The following is a 22098-nucleotide window of genomic DNA, read 5'->3' on the forward strand; positions in this document are numbered from 1 at the left end:
TTTACTAATTCCATTTTTATTAAATTTTTTTTATTTAATTTTGCTTTATTTTATTTTGTTTTGTTTTATTTCATAGATTTGACTTTTTTAAATTATTTAATTTAATTTTATTTTTTATTAGATCTTATTATCTTTATTGCCTTTTAATTTAATTTTTATTTAATTTTAATCTTATTTTTTTATTTAATTTTATTTAATTTATTATTTGATTTTATTGTATGGTATTTACTTTTAATTTTTTTTTATTTTAATTTAAAATTTATTTTACTTTATTTTATTTTAAATTATATTTTGTTTTGCTTTATTGTGTTTTGTTTTAATTTAACTTGTTTTATTTTATTTTATTAAATTTTATTTTGCTTTGTTATTTTGCCTTTTTTTTGTGCTATTTTATTTTGCTGTTTTTTTTTCCTACAGAACAAACCACTGTTACTGTCCACTGTTATACAATAACTTGCCTAATTACCCTAGTTAGCCTTTAAATTGCACTTTAAGCTGAATGCTAGAATCCTGAATAAAATTCAGTGACATATTATGTCCTGTCATCATGGTAAAGATAAAAGAAATCAGTTATTAGAAATGAGTTATTAAAACAGATTTAAAACACAAGTTGTAGGAAAAATATAAAGGGGCTAATAATTCTGACTGCACATGTCCATAAAGCATTCGATCTTCTCTTACAGTGATCAGCTGTGGAGATTCAGGCGTTCCTGCCAGCGGTCTGAGATCTGGCGAGGATTTCACCGTCGGCCACAACGTGTCGTATTCCTGCCAGCCAGGATTCATGATGGAGAACGGGAGCTCTGCGATTCGCACCTGCACCCACAACGGCACCTGGAGCGGCTCTTTACCATCCTGCCAAGGTAAAGAGTCTTCAGATGATTCCTTAAAATCCAGATCCTGAGCCTTTCTGGTGGTTTGCCGAGTTGTTGAGTCCCACAGACACAAACAGATGCTGCTCTGTAGACGCCAGGAGGTGTTGCATTGTAAATGGATTGTCATTGTTTGTGAAGGGAGAAATCAAAGAATAGGGGTTAATCGTCAGAGAGACAGAGATTTTGTGAATAATTGGTAACACTCTTCTTGCTGACTTCTTATATACAGGCCGTTACTGAGCTCATCCAAAGAGGCCATAACCAGAAATCCTGTCACAAATCATATCCATTAATAATTGTTCGAACATGTTTTCTATGGTATTTGTAGAGTTTTAAATGTTTTTATTTAATTTGTTTACATGCGAATTAATATCATAAAAATGTCTTATTTAAATGTGAATTAGTTGTATATTTATGTCTTAAGTAAATCAAGTTTTTTATTATTATTTGTTTATTTTGAGCTTACATTGTACAAAAAAACTTTTATAGAGGGCGCAGAGGGTTGCACAATCGCCTCACAGCAAGAAGGTCGCTGGTTCGAGCCCCAGCTGGGTCAGTTTGCATGTGTGGTCAGTGTTCACGTGTGTTTCCTGCTTCGGTTTTCCCCATAAGTCCAAAAACATGTGGTATAGATGAATAGGATAGGCTAAATTGTCTATAGTGTATGTGTGTGAATGTCTGTATGGGTGTTTCCCAGTGATGGGTTGCAGCTGGAAGGGCAACCGCTGCGTAAAACATATGCTAGATAAATTGATGGTTCCTTCCGCTGTGGTGACCCCAGATTAATAAAGGGACTAAGCTAAAAAGAAAATGAATGAATGAATTTAAAATGTTTTTAAAATATTTTAAGAATATTTACCGTTTATTTAACTTTCAAAGTTTATTTCTTTGGACTTTCTAGTTATCTTGCTATCTTTATGCAACAGCAGCAAGTAAGATTCATTTATTTATTGGTTTGTTTGTCTTATTAATTTATTGACTTTTTGTCAAACACTTGTACAGTTTTAAATGTCTAATGATAAACTTTTATTTAAAATGTAATTCACATTTCATATTAATATTTAATTTTAAGACAAGATAATGTATATTAATAGTCAGGGGCCCTATGAAAGAAGACCAGGGGGTGGGGGTGGTGTACAAACGAAAGTGAGGGGGGGGGAGGGGGTGTTGTGCTTGGTGTCACGGACATAAGTGAAAATGTGTATGTTTGTGTGTGTGTGTGTGTGTGGGGGGGGGGGGGGGGGGTGTTCCTAATAGTATCTCTAGGGTTCCCAAAATGGCATCCTAACTTTCCCTTTCTAGCGACATTGCTGTTTATACTTATTGCCTTTTTATAATACATGCTCTTTTTTTTAAACATCATTTACTTTATTACTGTAACAGCAACAAATATTATTTATTAGCTTATTATTTGTCTAGTTTCCCCCACAAGTCCAAAGACATGTGGTATAGGTGAACTGGATAGGCTAAATTGTTGTAGTGTATGTGTGTGAATGAGTGTGTATGGCTGGAAGGGCATCCGCTGCGTAAAACATGTGCTGGATAAGTTGGCGGTTCATTCTGCTGTGGTGACCCCTGATTAATAAAGAGACCAAGCCGAAAAGAAAATGAATGAATGAATGAATGAATTTAAAATGTTTTAAAAATATTTTAAGAATATTTACTATTTATTTAACTTTCAAAGTTTATTTCTTTGGACTTTCTAGTTATCTTGCTATCTTTATGCAACAGCAACAAGTAAGATTCATTTAAGTATTAATAATTGATTAAGAAAATATTTGTAACACTTTATTTTGATGGTCCATTTGAGTATTAGTAGACTGTCTGCTTAATATCTGCTGATACTGCTCCTTCAACAGACATTTAACTGACTATAAGAAACTTCGCAAGTACATGTCAACTTACACTAACCCTAACCCAACCTAACAGTCTACTTATAATCTAATGAGAATTAGTTGACATGTAGATGCAATGTAACTTAAATTCAACAAGCGGACCATCAAAATAAAGTGTGACCGAAATGTTTATTAATATTGGTTGTAATGAGTATTATTAAATCATTTAATTTTTTATATAAAATTTTTAACTAGAAGTTTTCATTTATTTTATAAAATTAAGTTTAGGTTTTAATGGGGACCAATTATGGTATTTTTTGCAAGATATAAAATAAGTCTCTGATGTCCCCTAGAATGTGCGTGTGAAATTTCAGCTCCAAATGCCCCACAATTAATGTTTTATAACTCTTTGAACTGCCCCTTTTAGGCTTTGATCCAAATTGTGCTGATTTAGTGACTGTCGCTTTAAATTCAAATGAGAACATGCTCCCAGCCCTCTTTTCATAAAGGGGTGGAGCTATAAGCACCTATGTGTCAGCATAGTGACAGATTCAAAACTCTAATGGCGGACGGCTGCTTCTCACCCAGAGTTGTTTATGCTAATGAGGGAGAGATCATCAATAATGGGCGGGGCTTTCCCCCTCTGATGACATGTACAAAGGAAGAATGTTGATTAAAGTGTTTCTGCAGATTGTTTTTTTTTTGTTAAGTGTGATTATTAAAAAAATATTAATTATTTTTTACCATTAGAGGCTGGCTATATTCACACACTGTTGCCACACAAGTCCTTATAATTGGGATTTTTGCATAATAGGTCCCCTTTAAAATGACCAATTAAAACATTTTTTATATTTAATATTACTTATTCATAGCTATAAATGTTTTTACACATTTAGTGTGAAAAATCCATAATCACATCCAGCCATTCTCCCTTGACTAGATAACGACACTGTTTAATTTGAATACCTTTGTACATTTCACAGCTTTTTTTCCACTGGATTTCATCTTGGCTTTGTGATGGGTGTCATTTCTGTCAGTACTCTGCTTTCAGACATTATTTATAAATTTTATGATCAGATTTTGCTCATATCCGCCAAAAAAAAAATCACTGATAGGAAACTTTTCTTCCTTCTGCATTCTCATTAGTGCTCAGACACTATTGACAGTTGCTTGAAGTGTTGATATGTTATCCTCATTACAAAGTTGGTAATTGACGAATATGAGCATGAATATCCAGACCTGTTTTTCTGCACTCAACTCATTTTGTTTGTTAATTGGGGTCATGAACAGAGAAATCAAAATTGGTTTGCTCTTTTAACATATAGGACGTCTTTGTGCTTTAAAACATCTTCTCAGAACTCTCTCTTAAGTAAACTACAGGTTATGGAATGTTCATTATGTATTAGTGTGGCTAAACTCCGCCTCCACAGAGAAAGATCAACGCCTACTTCTACATCACTGCTCATTTAGCTCCTCCCATTGATTCTACATCACTGCTCATTTTGTTCGTCCCATTGATTCTGTGTCACTGCCCATTTAGCCACACCACTGCTTCTATATCACAGCCAGTTTAGCTCCGCCCATTGATTTTACATGACTTCCTATTTGGCCACATTCACTGCTTATCACTGCCAGTTTAGCTCCGCACATCAATTCTACATCACTGTCCATTTAGCCACACCCACTGCTTCTACGTCACTCTAACTTAGCCTTTCTATTACACATCACTGCCTATTAAACCACACCCACTGCTTCTACATCACTGCCTGTATAGCTCCGCCCATTGCTTCTACATCGCTGCCTATTTAGCCACATCCACTGCTTCTACACCACTGCCTGTTTAGCTCCGCCCATTGATTTTACACCGCTGCCTATTTAGCCACACCCACTGCTTGTACATCGCTGTCTGTTTAGCTCTGCCCCTCAATTCTACATCACTGCCTATTTAGCCACACCCACACCCACTCCTGCTACATCACTGCCCTTTTAGCCACACCTGCTGCTTCTACATCACTGCCCATTTAGCTCTGCCCATTGATCCTACTTTGCTACCTAATTAGCGACATTCAATGCTCCTACAGCACTGCCTATTTAACTCTACTTATCGATTCTACATCACTGCCTATTTAGCTACACCCACTGAATCTGTATCACTGCCTGTGTAGCTCTACTCCTCAATTCTACATCACTGCCTATATAGCCACAACCACTTCTTTAACAACATTGGTTGTTTAGCTCCGCCCATCGATTCTACATCATTGCCTGTTTAGCCACACCCACTGCTTCTACATCCCTGCCTGTTTAGCTCCACCCATCAATTGTACATCGTTGCCTATTTACCCACCCCCACTGCTTCTACAGCATTGCCCATTTAGCTCCGCCCCCTCAATTCTACATCATTGCCTATTAAACTACACCCACTGCTTTCACATCACTGCTGGTTTAGCTTGCCCATCAATTCTACACTACTGTCTATTTAGCCACACCTACTGCTTCTACGTCACTGCCCATTTAGCTCTGCCCATTGATCCTACTTCGCTACCTAATTAGCGACATTCAATGCTCCTACAGCACTGCCTATTTAACTCTGCCTATCGATTCCACATCACTGCCTATTTAGCTAAACCCACTGAATCTGTATCACTGCCTGTGTAGCTCTACTCCTCAATTCTACATCACTGCCTATATAGCCACAACCACTTCTTCAACAACATTGGTTGTTTAGCTCTGCCCATCAATTCTACATCATTGCCTATTTACCCACACCCACAGCTTCTACAGCATTGCCCATTTAGCTCCGCCCCTCAATTCTACATCACTGCCTATTAAACCACACCCACTGCTTTCACATCACTGCTGGTTTAGCTTGCCCATCAATTCCACATTACTATCTATTTAGCCACACCTACTGCTTCTACATCACTGCCCATTTAGCTCTGCCCATCAATTCTACATCACTGCCTATTAAACCACACCCACTGCTTTCACATCACTGCTGGTTTAGCTTGCCCATCAATTCTACACTACTGTCTATTTCGCCACATCCACTGCTTCTACATTACTGCCCATTTAGCTCCGCCCATCAATTCTACATCACTATTTAGCCAAACCCACTGCTTCTACAGCACTACCTGTTTAACTCCACCCATTGATTCCACATCATTTTCTAACCACAACCACGGATACACACAATTACATTTACTCAGCATGTTTGCATTCAGAGCAGTGTCCATCTCTGGAATATGTGGGCTGTTAAACACACAATCTATTTACATTGGTGTGCACTGCTGACCTTTAAAACTCTTGAAAAAATGCAAAACTGTCTAATCAGAATTGTGGGCGTTTACTTCTGAGTCAATAATCCGCTGTGCTCAGTGTTGCCAATTTAGCAATTTTGTTGCTAGATTTAGCAACTTTTCATACTAGCCTAGCAATTTTTTTTTTTCAAAAAGCACCTAGCAACAAATTTTGCAATTTTTACATTCGTTTGGCAACTTTTAGCAATTCTTAAAAAGTGACTCAAAAGAGCAGTGGCTGCAGGCTTCACTCAACACATTCAAATTAAATTGCTAGCTCAGATTGTTTTTCATAACTGTTAATTTACTGATATTAGTTCCATGTATAATTGTTGGTAATTTAGGTAGCAATAAATTCCTATAGTGCTATTTGTTACGACCCTGGTCTAGGGTCAAGGCCGCAACATAAAACAACACCCGACAAATAAAATTCACTTTTAATAACCCCTTTGTGTAGGGTCTCTTTATTTGTCTTTTTTTTTTTTTTTTGTCTTTTTTTTTTTTTTTATCACCAAGAAAAACATGAAGCCAAATACCTCGGGGTGAACCCACAGAAAAATAATAAACCAAAAATACACACTAACTAAACACCCAAATGAAACTTACTGCACCTAATAAAATAACAGAAATAAAAAGACAAAATCTACACCTGTCTCCCTGACTAACAAAAACAGGTGAAAATATTTACAAAAAGAAAAGTGGCGTCCAACCCCTACTGCCTCTTACCGTGTATATATTTACAATATTAACAATCAACAAACACACAAACCAAAACAGTTGCCATTTTCACAAATGTTTAAATTTCACAAGTTAAAAAGAGTAAGTAAACAAGCTGTGATTGTTTAAAAGAATGTAACCGTTCATTATCAGGGTTCAGTGTTGGGCAGCTATTTTATTAGTCAAGTAGCGCAGTAGCATCCACAAAGCTACATTTACAAATCGCGGATCAATAAGTGACGGCACTGACATTCACAGGGCTGTGAGGCCAGTGTCTAGCCGATGAAAGTAAATCCATATGATGGCGAGAATCATGATTTCTTCTTCTTCCTGTTTTACGGTGGTTGACAACAAACGTTTTGGTGCGTTACTGCCACCTCTGGTCGGTGATGTCGCCAACCAAATTAGGCTAACAGGAGAAACTTCCTTGATGGAAAGATGACTGAGGGAGAGGAGTTATTTCTAAAGCAGGATTTTTTGTGAGCATACCTCGAGCAGTACATGTTAAGATGCAATAACTTAGATAAAAAATACTTTAGTAATTTATAGTAAGTACTACTATAAATTACTGCATTATGTAGTGTAATTTATCAATGAAGAGTTGTAAATATATATACAATATGCATAATGCTTATGTCAAAATATTTCTCTTTACTATGAATTACTTTAGTATTTTAAACATGTAAACATGTGGTTTTATTGGATTTTTTTGTTTTAGCTGTTATATACTATAATGTGTTTAGTTCAGCATATTATTTACAGTAAATAACTGAACTGAATTCTGCCTCGTATGTTTAATTGACAGTTTTATTGACCTCTAAGATACGATTGACTTGGATTTAAGCTGCTTCGATTTAAAAATAAAAATTGCAAAAATAGCTTAGATGTAGCTTAGCTACTTTTGCCATGTAGCCTTTAGCTTAGCTTGCTACATTTCCCAGGGGGTAGCTTTTAGTGCAGTTAAGCTACATTTTAAGTAGAGTAGCTAATAGCTTAGCTCACTACATTTTTCAAGTAGCTTGCCAAACACTGTCAGGGTTATATTTAAAAATAAATTCTTAACAAAAAGTGTTTGTATTGTTTGTGTTTTCAAGCTATGTGTACTTTTACAAATAGTCAGCTATATTTTTCATACAAATCTAAATGGACAGATTTCACATAATGTTTTTGCTGAGATGTCCAGTCAATTTGACAATACATTAATTATGTTGTATACTACATAAAGATGTAGTTTTGAGTTGCGATTACGCAATGACATCATCACGCAAAGTAATATGTTAATAAGAACCTATTTATTGTGCATCTGGATGTAATGTTTTAATATAATATAATACACACAGCGCCTCAGAGAGTAGAGACATGATGGGGTTTTTTTTTGGTTTTTTTTAATTAAAGAATGCAAATATACATCCACAATCAGGCGATAGATATAAGAGATACAAAAGAGGAAAAATACAAACTACATGAGCTGCAGAAAAAAAAAATTAAAAAAAAAACAACAACAAACTAACAAAACAAAAAAAGGGGTAAGTAAATTACACTGTATGAAAGTGTATAAAATAAATAAATTAAGAGCATTAGGAAAGCTATCTAACTCAAATCAATAGACAACAGTTATTCATATAGAACCAGGAATCTGACACATTTTTTGTTTATACACATACGAAAAGACTTGAGCAGTGAGTCAACTTTAATTAGAAAATGTCAAAAAGTAGGGACTGAAGCCATGCATTTTTGCTTATGTATAAAAAAAATTCCAAACAAGATAAAAAAAAGTTGAAAATAAATTCTTCAGATTTATGTGAAGATTCTGAGTAATTACAAATAATTTCTTTTAAACTGAAAGATTGTGCATGGGTAGGAGGAGTGTTTAAATAACGATAGTGGTCAAACCAAAATTTCTGAACAAATTCACACATACAAAATAAGTGTAATAAAGTTTCATCATCCTTACCACTACTCAGAATATCAACATATTTGGAAACAAATGAGTTAGCCGGATATATTTTATGCAATATTTTAAAGTGGATCTCTTTAGCTTCATTAGGAAGGAAGTATTTATGAGGCAACAACCAAGCTTTTCTCCAATCTATATTATTGATTAATGCAGCCCAATGAAATTTGCCTCGCGGAACAATACGATTTCTTTGCTGAAGAATTAAATGAATATGCTAATTATTACATTTCTTATCATGAATGTCAATGCCTTCCAGCACTAATGCAGACATGATGGGTTTACGCTTGTCAGATACTACGTGATGACATCACTGATATGCAAATTAGCACGTGACGTTATCTGGCAACATTTAGCTACTTTTCGCGCAGGCTTTAGCTATTTTCATTGGAAATAGTTGGCAACACTGGCTGTGCCTGTTCAAACAGTGCGTTCAGATGAGGAGTTTAAAAAAAAAGGACATCAAATGTTATTTATAAGTCAAAGTCTTGATAACGACATAACGACCTCAGAGAACAGTGCAAAAAAAAACAAGTTCATGACCTCTGTAAAGAGATCTGCAATGCGTACTGTACATGAAGACGGTGGCCATTAAAATTCCAAGAACAAACGCAGAGAGCAAATTGCAGTGAGATCCTGCAGTGTGGCGTCCTAATAGAGCATAATGCAAAGTCATTAGAAAGCCATTTGTGTGGTCCGGCATGGATGAATGGGAGTGATGTGTGTCAGTGACTGGTGAAGTGTGTGTGCCCGAAGCTTTATTTCTCGGTTTCCCCTCTAAGCGTCCATTGCAGCTGAAGACTGTCAGTGTCCAGTCATCCGTCTGTCTGTCTGTCTGAGATCAGCATGCGGAGCGGAGAGGCCTCCACACACACACACACTGGGGAATATCAGGGAATTTTAAGATTTTCAGCACTGGAAAAGTCATCGTAATTCCTGTAGGGATTGTAAATATGTCCAGTTTTGCTCTGCAAGGGTGTTTAGTTAGGTTCACATGACCCAGGATTAAATGTTTATTTTGAGGCCATTTCCCTTAGGCCTGATTCCTCTTGGCCCTCTAGGCGAAGTAGGCAAATGAGAAAATGAGCCCAATGTGGCATGATTAATCGCATCCAAAATAAAATTTTGTATATAAATTTTTTATGTAAATGCACACATGCATATGGGGCGACACAGTGGCGCAGTGGGTAGCGCTATCGCCTCACAGCAAGAAGGTCGCTGGTTCAAGCCTCAGCTGGGTCAGTTGGTATTTCTGTGTGGAGTTTGCATGTTCTCCCCGCGTTCTAGTGGGTTTCCTCCGGGTGCTCCGGTTTCCCCCACAGTCCAAAGACATGCGCTATAGGAGAATTGGGTGGGCTAAATTGTCCGTAGTGTGTGTGTGTGTGAATGAGGGTGTATGGGTGTTTCCCAGTGATGGGTTGTGGCTTCTTCCCCATTCTGATGCTCGGTTTGAACTGCAGCAGATTGTCTTGACCATTGTTGCGTTCCAATTCGCATACTTATACTACACCCTTAAAGTATGTACTTTTTTGTGAAGGAAAAGTACACACTTTTGAGTGTGTAACAGAAGAGTATGCAAGCTTTTGGGACATACTACTTGCTTGTTAACAGATCGTTGTGTTGCTTAGTTACGAGCCCTGTCAATCATCCACACATCATCCACATTTCTTTCATATTTAATTTCCTACCTTATTGGAGAAGCAGCAGGTTAATCTCCCATTCACGAGTCTTTCATGCAGAGAAGTCTTCTCAGGTGTTTGGATAATTCTTCATTCAGATGTTAATGTCCAAACACGTCTTTATATAAGTTCAGTATTGTTGTTGCAGATGAAATATAATACAGAAAACGCGATTAAAACATGTTCCAGTGGGCTAGATTTTAATTAACAGTCATACAAACATCTTTAGCGAAGCCTCTCTACTTGACGGTTGGTCTCGCGCGTCCATCTTGTTTGTAGTTTGTTTACACCAAGGGTCACCAATCTCGGTCCTGGAGGGCCGGTGTCCCTCCAGGGTTTAGCTCCAACTTGCCTTAAAACACCTGCCTGGGTGTTTCAAGTATACCTATTAAGACCTTAATTAGCTTGTTCAGGTGTGTTTCATTAGAGTTGGAGCTAAAATCTGCAGGACACCGGACCTCTAGGAACAAGTTTGGTGACCCCTGGTTTACACTTTTCACTCGCGTTTGTAGTTCTAAATCGAATTCACGTCCTACGCGCAATGTATTGTGGACAATATCAGCGGTTAGAGTATGGACGCTTCTACACTTCGAGTTTTTACCGGAAATAGTAAGCCATGCGGGAACCTTTGGCATACTCTTTTCAACATACTACGATTTGGGACATACTAATTCTACTTTCAAATACTATTTAGGGCGGATAGCATGCGAATTGGGACGCACCACATGTCTACATGCCTAAATGCATCGAGTTGCTGCCATGTGATTGGCTGATTAGAAATTTGCGTTAACAAGCAGTTGGACAGGTGTTCCTAATAAAGTGGCCGGTGAGTGTATATTGCAAGTTAATGATACAGTAACTAATCAGATCTAGATCTAAACATGATAAATTTAAAAGCAGTTCTGTTTTCGTTGTGTTTGCAGAGGTTTTGCTTCCCACAATTGATTCAGCTTTCATTGACAGAGCCTAATTTTAAACATGCCTTTGTACCAGAGGCTGTTATGATGTGTTTACAGATCCCTCCGCATTACTTTCAGAACAAAACTCACGTCGATATTCTCTTAGAACGGTAAACAACACACAACGGTAAGCAGTTGCTGGAGGGGAAAAGGTTAAGGTTAGTTGGAAGAGGATTCAGAAGTCTTGTCAAAACACCTCGGCCCAGAATAAAGTTGGTGTTTTGGAGGAAGAGCTTTTATATTTGGCAGCAGTGCTGTTCACCTGGGGTCAGCCATGACGCAGCATGTCTGTCATCCCCAGCCTTAGGGAGGAAGTTGAGCGATGGACTTTTCTACGTGCTGCACATGCTGAGTGACTCAAACATGGCCGAAAACACACACAAACATGGCCGAAAACACACTCCTGCTGGACTGATGTGGTGCAGGCTTTTAAAGACAGAGCTCCGCCCCCAAACTCATGCCATTGGTTAAGCCAGAACATGATGACATGGAATGCAACTCAAGCCTTCAATCAGCATAAGGCAAAATTCTGAATTGCAAACATTACCAATTACCTCCAGTTTTGTTTTCAGCTGTCATAGTTTAATAAGAGCCTAAAGAGAAGTTATTTATGCGTTATAAAAATAGAAACAAATTGGGCAGAAACAATACATTTGGTAACACTTTATTTTGATGGTTCATTTGAGTATTAGTAGACTGTCTGCTTAATATCTGTTGATACTGCTGTTTAACAGACATTTAACTGACTTTAAGAAACTTTGCAAGTACATGTCAACTTACACTAACCCTAACCCCAACCTAACAGTCTAATTATAATCTAATGAGAATTAGTTGGCATGTAGATGCAATGTTACTTAAATTCAACAAGCGGACCATCAAAACAAAGTGTGACCATACATTTTATTCATTTTTCCAGATTAAACCATAAATAAAATTTTAAAAAATATGTGACAATTGACCACAAAATCAGTTATTAATGTCATTTTTTTTAATTGAGATTTATGCATCGTCTGAAAAGCAGAATAAATTGATAATAATGATAATGATAGGATAGTATTTGGCTGAGATAGAACTATATGGATACCTGAAGTCTGAGAGTTATTGAGAAAATATTGAGAAAATCGCAAAGTGGTTCAGATTAAGTTCTTAGCCATGCATGTTACTAATCAGAAATTAAGTTTTTATATTCTTACAGAAGGAATTTGACAATGTCTTCATGAGCTTTCCTTATATATATATATATATATATATATATATATATATATATATATATGTATGTATGTATATATATATATATATATATATGCATGCATGCATGCATGCATGCATACATACATACATACATACATACATACATATATACATAAATACATACATACATACATACATACATACATACATACATACGATTGTGTCATTGAACTGTTGTATAAATGCAATTTCACACTTTTAGCAGTGCGATATGGCGGTATATCAGCACTGGTGGGACATTTGCAGCCTAGTGCACTGCTACTCGTGTGATATTGCTCATATATATATATATATACACACAACCCTAAAATCAGAGAAGGTTGGGGCAGTATGGAAATGCAAATTAAAATAAAAGTTGTGATTTCAAATATGTAAATATAAAAACCTCTGCCTCCAAGCCTTCTTCATCTCTAGGGGCTTTTTCAGTTTATTCAAGACAATTTGCATTTGTATAATGTTGTTATTATTAGCAGTGTTATTTATTATAAGCATATTTATATTTGTTTTAATAAAAAACAAGCTTAGATTTGTCCACCTGTCAGGTTTTAGACCATATGGGGTATAAGAACAGCACCCTTCATTATTATTATTGTTCATTTATTTGTTTGCTGAAAATTAGAACTGAATTTAAAAATAGTTTTGAAACAAATCTTTGCTATTTACAAATGAAATTAAATATGTAGACTAATGGATGTCTTCAGTGGAGTGCGTACAACACCGTTTCCTTACTCCACGAAAGTGAAGGAATATAGAGTAAAAGTGAAAAGAGAAAGTAAAGATGCCGAATGGAGGAGGCTCATTCTTTATCCTTGCACTGCAGATGGTCTGTTTACCTGTTTTCTCGCTGTTTTTCCACTTACAAAGTTCGCCATGTAAATAGCAAAGGCACTATGGCGCGACTGACTCTTAAAGGGTATGGGAGATGAGACTCTTGATTTGTTTAATGCACGTTATGCTCAAAACACACCCATAACTCATTAACAGAATGAGCTCAACCCTGTTAGATCATGCGCCGTGGTGCAAATCTTATTTTTCCATCTTTAAAATAGCAAAAGTGGATTTGGACACTGCTTTTGTGCCATGTGCTTTAGACTTTGCGCCTAGATCGTTAAAATAGAGCCATTATTGTGTTTCTCATATTTTTTTTTAATAAACACATATTACAATTTTGGTTCTTGCAACACATCTCAAAAAAGGTGGGAGCAGTAAAGCATTTACCACTTTGTAATGTTTCCATTCCTTTTCACAATACTTTAAAGTCGTTTAGATACTGAAGACACCAAGTGATGACGTGTTTCAGGTGTAGTTTTGTCCCATTCTTCCTGCAAACAAGTCTTAAGGTGGGCAACAGTACGGGGTCTTCGTTGTCATATTTTGTGCTTCAAAATGCACCACACATTCTCTGCTGGAGACAGGTCGGGACTGCAGGCAGGCCATTCAAGTACCTGTACCTGTTCCTCCGCAGGCAGGACTTTGTAATATGTGCAAATGTGGTTTTGTATTGTCTTGTTAATGCATGGTCATCCCTGGAAAAGAAGGCAGCATGTTGTGCTCCAGATCTGCTCAAATTGTGCTTTCTGTCTGTATACCTGTCACTAAAATAATAAGTATAAAGTTGCACAAATCATGGGAAAGTTGCCAAATGTGCTGACAAATCTCTGCTATTGCCAACGCTGCAGCTTTTACAGGCATTTTTGTGTCTCAACAACCCTCATCCAAATGATTTTCCTTCAAAATCTCTTATTTTGGGTGCCACAGAAGGCAAATAAACTCATATGCAATCAGAGCGACACAAGGGCGAGTAAATGATGACATATTTCATTTTTGGGTGAACTGCTTGTGGAAAGTCATGCAGTTCTCTTCAGTGTGAAAGTATGAGCTGCCGGAGCTGGAAGCATCTTCACAATGTAAACTTAGAAATGTGCATTTTTGAAACATGAATTGTGGGCGGAACATTGAGTAGCTCCTCCCCTTTAAAAAAACTGCCAATAGTTTGTTTTATCACCGCTCTGCCAGTGAGATCGCATCAAATGTGAAGCGTCCTAAAGGGGTGGGGCATGTCAGATACTAGAGAGCATTTGATTGGTCAGAAGATTTGATGAGAAACTGAAGTATGAGGTCACGTGAATAAAATTATTAATCCGTTTAGGCTGAAATGACAAATTACAAGCTTTACATGTTTATGTTGGTTTTATATCTTCTAAATGCAGATTTTGTCAATGTTTTGGTGCACACTAGCTTATAGATATCTCTAAAACTGACAGTTCTGATACTAACATCTAAAAAGCTTTATTTTAATTTCATGGGACCTTAAATAGTAAAGCCAGGATTAGAGCTGAAGATCTTTGCCCGAACCCAATGTGAGCCGACGGGTTTGGGCTTAATTTCTATCATTTTGGACAGGGTCGGGCCAGGCTCGGGCTTGCACTCTAGCTTGCACGGTAAATGAACAGTCATGTGATGCATTTCGATTAGTAGAAGAAAGTAATCAAATCATTTGTTACAAAATTAAATCCTATCCCTGCAAAGGTGAAACAAATGATGACAGAAAAGTCAAAAAGAGTGAATTTTGCGGAGTGGGAAAAAATTAGCCAGATCAGTAGTACTATGCATCTCGGCCAGTAGCAGCAGCAGTGAAAGGGTGTTTAGTGCTGCTGGATGCACCATCAGCGAGCTCAGGACTGTGCTAAAGCTGTCTACAGTGGATTCAATAACGTTCCTCTAAACACGTTTACATAGTCTAATCTTGATGAGTATTTTTAAATTATAATTAAATATTAATTAAATCATAAATGCATAATGTAGACAGAGGGTATAGGCTAATATTGGATTTACTCTTTTAATAATCAGCTTCACCGTCCCCTTAAGGCTGGATTGTGAAGAGAAGTGGCAAAACAAATCCCGCAGAGCCTTTATCTTAATTTCATTATTGTCAAGTACCCGCCATAATTTAGAATTTAATTTCATTTATTAGGAAAGACTTATTTTTGTTGGTGTGTTGGCCAATTTAACAGCTATGTACCTAGGCCTATTTAGAGTGCTAAGATGTTACGATGATACAGAGGAATTATTTTATTTCTTTGTTCCAACTTCTAAGTGACCTATACGTTTGTTATGATAAACATAACGCATAATAAAGCACATAAACGACTCATTTTTGAAAAAAGGCAAAATATCTGCACTGTAAAAAATAAATTGTTGAGAAAACAAGCAATATTACCCCTCTTACAAGCAATATATAAACAAGCTTAGTTTTCGATCATCGCGTCAAGCGTGCGCAAATTATTTAAATATCAACGTTCCTGTTCAACACTAAAATGTTTGTCCAGAAAACTTTGTTAAACATGTAGACATAATATTTTAGCGAATATTGTTGACATAACATATATTTTTATGTAGATCTATAATTATTCACAATTCTTAGTACAGATATGGTTACTGAGAACGTGCGCTTCTTCATGCGCAGTACTGCAATTAGTCACGCGCTGTACTGCGTGCTTTACGCATTTCTGTGCTTTACGCAATAGCCACAGTGTGGTTGTCATGCGTGTTTAGATGCATGTACGGTATTTGTGTGCGAGATCGCTCGATTCCGCTCCGTCGATACCTCAAGCGGCTGGGTTTCTTTATTTATTTATTTTTAGAGATAATTAATACATATTTGTATTCACATATAAATACAACAGAAAGTCGAAAAACTTTATAAATTACATATCCACTTTTGAGGGCTCAACACGATTTCATAGATCTAGATAAAATAAGCGATATTAAAATCATTTAAAGATCATTCAAATATCGGATATAATAAAAACATGAAATAAACCAATATATAACAAACAAAAGCTATAACGATTTAGCAATATACAGTAAATTATAAATGAATTAAACCGTTTTAAGCCATTTTGAACTTTAATTTTACAAAGGCCTATCTGAAAAAAAGATTAGATATTTTCTAAAAACAATAAAAAAACAGATAATAAATAAAATTTATTATAATTTTATTATTTTAAAATACATTTTATCTTTAAAGTATTTATATACGAGGATATTAATCAAATCGTGCAAACAGATGATGACGGAGAAGTTAAAAAGAGAGAATTTGAGGAAGTCATGCATGGAAAATGGAATGGATGTTCTTGGCTGGTGGAAGATGAACAAACAATCCTATCCAAAACATGTTAAAGCGCTAAAGCTACAGTGGATTCAAAATATGTTCCTCCACAAAAACACGTTTACAAAGCTTAATCTTGGTGCATAAATGGTTTTTAAATTATAACTAAATATTAATCAAATCATAAATGAAGACAGAAAGGAATTGAAAGGTAGTTTCTGATGGTTTTGCTCACCCACAAATGCTCTGTTTGCACGATTCGATTAATATCATTGTATCCAAATACTTTATAAATATACTCAAAACTCAAAAACTCCTCCGTTGTTTATTGTTTTTAGAAAATATCTAAAAATGAAAGTTCAAAATGGCTTAAAACGGTTTCTTTTCTTTGTATTGTATATACCTAAGTTGTTATAGCCTTTGTTTGTGTTATATTGCTTTATTTAACTTGTTTTTATTATATCCGATATTTGTAATTCTTTAAAGCATTTCCGTAGCCTATAGCTTATTTGATCTAGATCTATGACACTACAAAAGTACACACGTAATTTGTAAAGTTTTATGTCTTTCTGTTGTATTCATATAGCCTATTGTATTATCTCCAAAACAAAGAAAGAAAGATTCCACCCGCTACTCTAGTTTTAATTCATAACTGATATTTCTTTGCGCCAAACAAATAAACAAATAAAAAGTATATATGACAGAAAAAGTACAGTGTGCTGAACAAATGGTGATTTTATTTTTTACAGTGTGTGTACATGTGCACATTTGAATAATGTCAGGCTGTAAACGGTTTGGGCTTTTAAAAAGCTGTCAATCAAAATGTACTTGTCGGGCCGAATTCTGTCTGCCCTAACTTTTATGGCCCGATTATAGCTCTAGCCAGGACTGAAGACCCCTGTGCTCATAGCGCTGCTGCTTTATTAAATACAGGAGTGCCACTTCAGAGAGCTGTCCGAGACCATCACGGTCAAAATAAAGCAAACTCCGCTGATTCTACAGACACGCGATGACGGAGAGTCTTCACCTGTAGGATGGAGGATGTTAAATGTATAATATATGAGCAGCTGCTGGAGGTGTGCAGAGACTGCTTTAATCCTACAGGATGACGACGATGAAATTTTCATGCCTGAGACGAGGTTGAATAGCTGAAATCGTACAAGTTTCAGCATCTCAGAAGAGTGTTCGGTGTTAAGCCCACTGTGATTAAACAGATTCAGTAACATTACTTCATTATTAATGAAACACGTGAAGCAAGCTCTGTTAGTTGGTGCTCAGGTCAACTGGTGGGTAGTGAAATATTCCATATGAAGTGTGATGGGCTGTATGTTTTATCTCACATGCTTCATACGTGATCGTTTCAGAGGTGAAATATCGTTTTCAGTGCATAAAAAGGATCCTACCCCTTAACATCTTACCCGTTTTGAGTGACCACACCAGACACTTTTTTTTTTAAGTAGCCTAATAATAATTTAGGCCTCTAATTTTAAAACATACTAATTTTTGTCCTGTATAATGGCTCTAAATTCATTTTTTTTATGCCGAGTCAAATAAGGACAAACACAAAAAGTTGGGTTAAAAGATGTTATTATTATCAAATTTATTCTTTTTTATGACTTAATTACATTTATTCGATTTGTGCTGGCAACAACATGAAGGAATTAGCTTATTAAAAAATTAAGTTGTTTTAACAAAAAACACAAGAAGTTTGTTGTCTCAGCTCATTTAAAATAAGTAGTTTGAACAAACGGGCAACGCAGTGGCGCAGTAGGTAGTGCTGTCACCTCACAGCAAGAAGGTTGCTGGTTCGAGCCTCGGCTTTCTGTGTGGAGTTTGCTTGTTTTCCCTGTGTTGGCGTGGGTTTCCTCCGGGTGCTCCGGTTTCCCCCACAGTCTAAAGACATGTGGTACAGGTGAATTGAGAAGGCTAAATTGTCTGTAGTGTATGAGTGTGTATGAATGTTTCCCAGAGATGGGTTGCAGCTGGAAGGGCATCCGCTGCGTAAAACAGATGCTGGATAAGTTGGCGGTTCATTCCGCTGTGGCGACCCCAGATTAATAAAGGGGACTAAGCCAACAAGAAAATGAATGAATGAATGAGTTTGAACAAACCATAAACGTCATTTTTTGAGTGGGCTTCTACTATTTCATTAATTCTTTTATTGAGCACAAAAGAAGATAATTAGAAAAAATGTTTGGGGGAAAAGCAGCCATTGACATCCATAGTAGGAACAAAAATACAATGGAGATTAATGGCTTTGCTGCTTTGCAACATTCTTCAAATTATCTTCCTTTGTGCTCAACAGAATAAAGATACTCAACCTTACACACACACACACACACACACACACACACACCTTAAAAATGCTGGTCATGTCAACTTATTCTTGGGTAAAATAATTACAAAACCAACTGCTGAGTTGAGTTTATAAATAATTTACAGGACCAAATTTAACCCGATGTTTTACCCAGCATTTTTAACAGTGTGTTTGTTTTTTATATATTTGTATATATATATATATATATATATATATATATATATATATATATATATATATATATATATATATATATATATATGTGTGTGTGTGTGTGTGCGTGTGTGTGTGTATATATATATATATATATATATATATATATATATATATATATATATATAGTGTTTCTGCAGATTTTGTGTGATTCGATCAATTAGAAATTAAACTAAAGAGCCAGTTGTTGTTTAATTTTACTGGTGATTCGTAATATGACCATCTAAACTTCTCTGACCACATTTCTAGAACTGCTCGATCTTGCAGATTCGCACTCTATAACATCAGAAAGGTCCGACCCTTCATATCTGAACATGCAGCTCAACTCATTGTTCAAGCTCTTGTTCTCTCCAAACTGGATTATTGCAACTCTCTACTAGCCGGGCTTCCAGCTAATTCTATCAAACCTCTTCAGCTGCTTCAGAACGCAGCAGCACGAGGGGTCTTTGATGAACCCAAAAGAGCACATGTCACTCCGCTACTCACCCGTTTGCACTGGCTGCCAGTTGCTGCTCGCATCAAATTCAAAGCTCTGATGTTTGCTTACAAAGCGACCTCTGGCTTTGCTCCTTCTTATCTGCTCTCACTTCTGCAGATTTATGTGTCCTCCAGAAATTTGCGTTCTGTGAATGAACGTCGCCTCGTGGTTCCATCCCTAAGAGGGAAGAAATCACTTTCCCGAACTCTCGCATTCAATCTGCCCAGTTGGTGGATTGAACTCCCTAACTACATCAGAACAGCAGAGTCACTTGCTGTCTTCAAGAAACGACTAAAAACTGTTTAGTCTCCATTTTCCTTCCTAATCTGTAACTGCCTCTCTGGCTATACCACTAACTGTACTCTCTCTCTCAAAAAAAAAAAAAAAAAAACATTACTAATGCTTTGCTTCTTAGACTTTACACACCTGAAACTTGTCTATAGCACTTGTTCACTGCTGCTCTTATAGTTGTGTAAATTGCTTCCTTGTCCTCATTTGTAAGTCGCTTTGGATAAAAGCATCTGCTAAATGACTAAATGTAAATGTAATATGAAATTTAATCGTAAGCTTGGCTAGCAGTTTTGGAGAATTTGATGTTTTCCTATTCAAACAGCATGCCCAAGCATACTACCCGAGAGGAAATGACTTGTCTTAGAAGAACTTTGACATTACACAGCGACATTACATTTACACATAACACACAAGTTTAAATGTACATATTTACAGAGCCGCAGCTTTCGGTTCATGCAGACTTGAAGCATTTTTTCTGCGATATCTCAAAATGCTATAGCATTTGATGGATATAAACGCAGCTATTGACCGCCATGTCTAATTCACAATTTTTGCACGAGTATAAATATACATATTTACAAAAGAAGGAATGGCGTAACTCGCACACACACATAGATTTTAGCAGTATTATTGCTTTCCAAAACATCTCATCATTTATTCATACTCCGTCCGAACCCCAGCTGCTCCTCAGCGAACGCTCTCCAACACTGTCAGAATATCAGCCCAATGCTTTTCCATCTGCTCCCCCCGCACCCCCTTTTTTTTTTTGAGATTTGCAATTTAAAACATCTTTTTATTTGCCCCGCAGACGTTTGCTGACTTCTGTCGATTTCGCCAGCGCTGGAACTTCTCGTATGTTTAGTAACGGCTGTTTGTAAATAAACATTTGCATGTATTTACCACTCGCTCCAGACACAAAATGGCACCACAGTCGACCCAAAATGCTTATCCAAGTTCAAATATAGATGATGCAACAGTTGCTAAAGTGAAAAACAGGGTTGCTCCACACTTGCTCTGTGGATTTCAGCTAATATTGTGTTTAACAGGCTCTCTCTAACCTCTTGAAACCGCGAGAGCGTTGTACTGTAAATAGCCTGTGTTTTAGTCACCCTTTGGAAATAACACTCTACGCCGCTGAAGAGATCATCAGCGATGTATTGAATATAGTGTTTATGATTTATTATATGATGCTCAAGTGGAACACTGTCCTTCACAGTAGAAAAACGACAGGGATGAGAAACCCCTTACTTTCTTTAGCGAGATTCTTTCAAGAATGACAAAATATTAAAGCTTGGCCAGAGGGCAGAACAGCCTCCAAATATATATCAGGACGTCAATGTCAGCTTCCACTGGCACTTTGGGAAGAAGTTTTTTTCTTCTTCTTCTTCTTCCTTCAGTGATGTGTGGATAGATTATGTGGCGTGACATAAAAAGTGAAGGGTGAATTATTTACCATCACAGATTTTATGGATATTCCTCGTTTTTACTGCAAGTCATTTAAAGGCAGAGTTCACGCCAAAAAATTAATTCTGTTTTCATTTACTCCTCTTTTACTTGCACAAAACCTTCTTTATGCTATCGAACACAAAAGAAGATACTTTGAAGAATGATGGTTGTTGTTAGCACTCATTGACATCCATAGTATTTTTTTGTCCTCGTATGGAAGTCGATGAGTGCCAGCAATGATTCATTCATTCATTTTCCTTCGGCTTAGACCATTTATTCATCAGGGGTTACCACAACGGAATGAACTGCCAATTATTCCAGCATATGTTTTACACAGCTGATGCCTTTCCCAGTACTGGAAAACATCTATACACACTCATTCACTATGGCCAATTTAGCTTATTCAATTCACTTATAGTGCATGTCTTTGGACTGTGAGGGAAACCGGAGCACCCAGAGGAAAGCCACGTCAACACGAGGAGAACATACAAACTCCACACAGAAATGCCAACTGACCGAGCCCGAACCAGCCATCTTCTTGCTTTGAGGCAACAGTGCTAGCTACTGAGCCATCGTATTGCCCCTGCCAGCAATTAGCATTCTTCAAAATATCTTCTTTCGTGTTCAATAGAATAATGTGTAACATTTATAATGTTTAAAACCACATGAGGGAGAA

General features: G+C 36.6%; 1 protein-coding gene across 1 annotated transcript in view; it reads left to right on the forward strand.

Moving 5' to 3' along the window:
* csmd3a (CUB and Sushi multiple domains 3a) overlaps nt 1–22098 on the forward strand; it is a 685206-nt gene that overhangs the window by 587960 nt on the left and 75148 nt on the right. Inside the window, exon 59 of the mRNA XM_056474744.1 lies at nt 684–863. Within this exon, the coding sequence (XP_056330719.1) occupies nt 684–863 (180 nt within the window). The remainder of the gene's footprint in view (nt 1–683; nt 864–22098) is intronic.

The sequence above is a fragment of the Danio aesculapii genome, chromosome 16, assembly GCF_903798145.1.
Source record: "Danio aesculapii chromosome 16, fDanAes4.1, whole genome shotgun sequence".
Taxonomy (NCBI): Eukaryota; Metazoa; Chordata; class Actinopteri; order Cypriniformes; family Danionidae; genus Danio; species Danio aesculapii.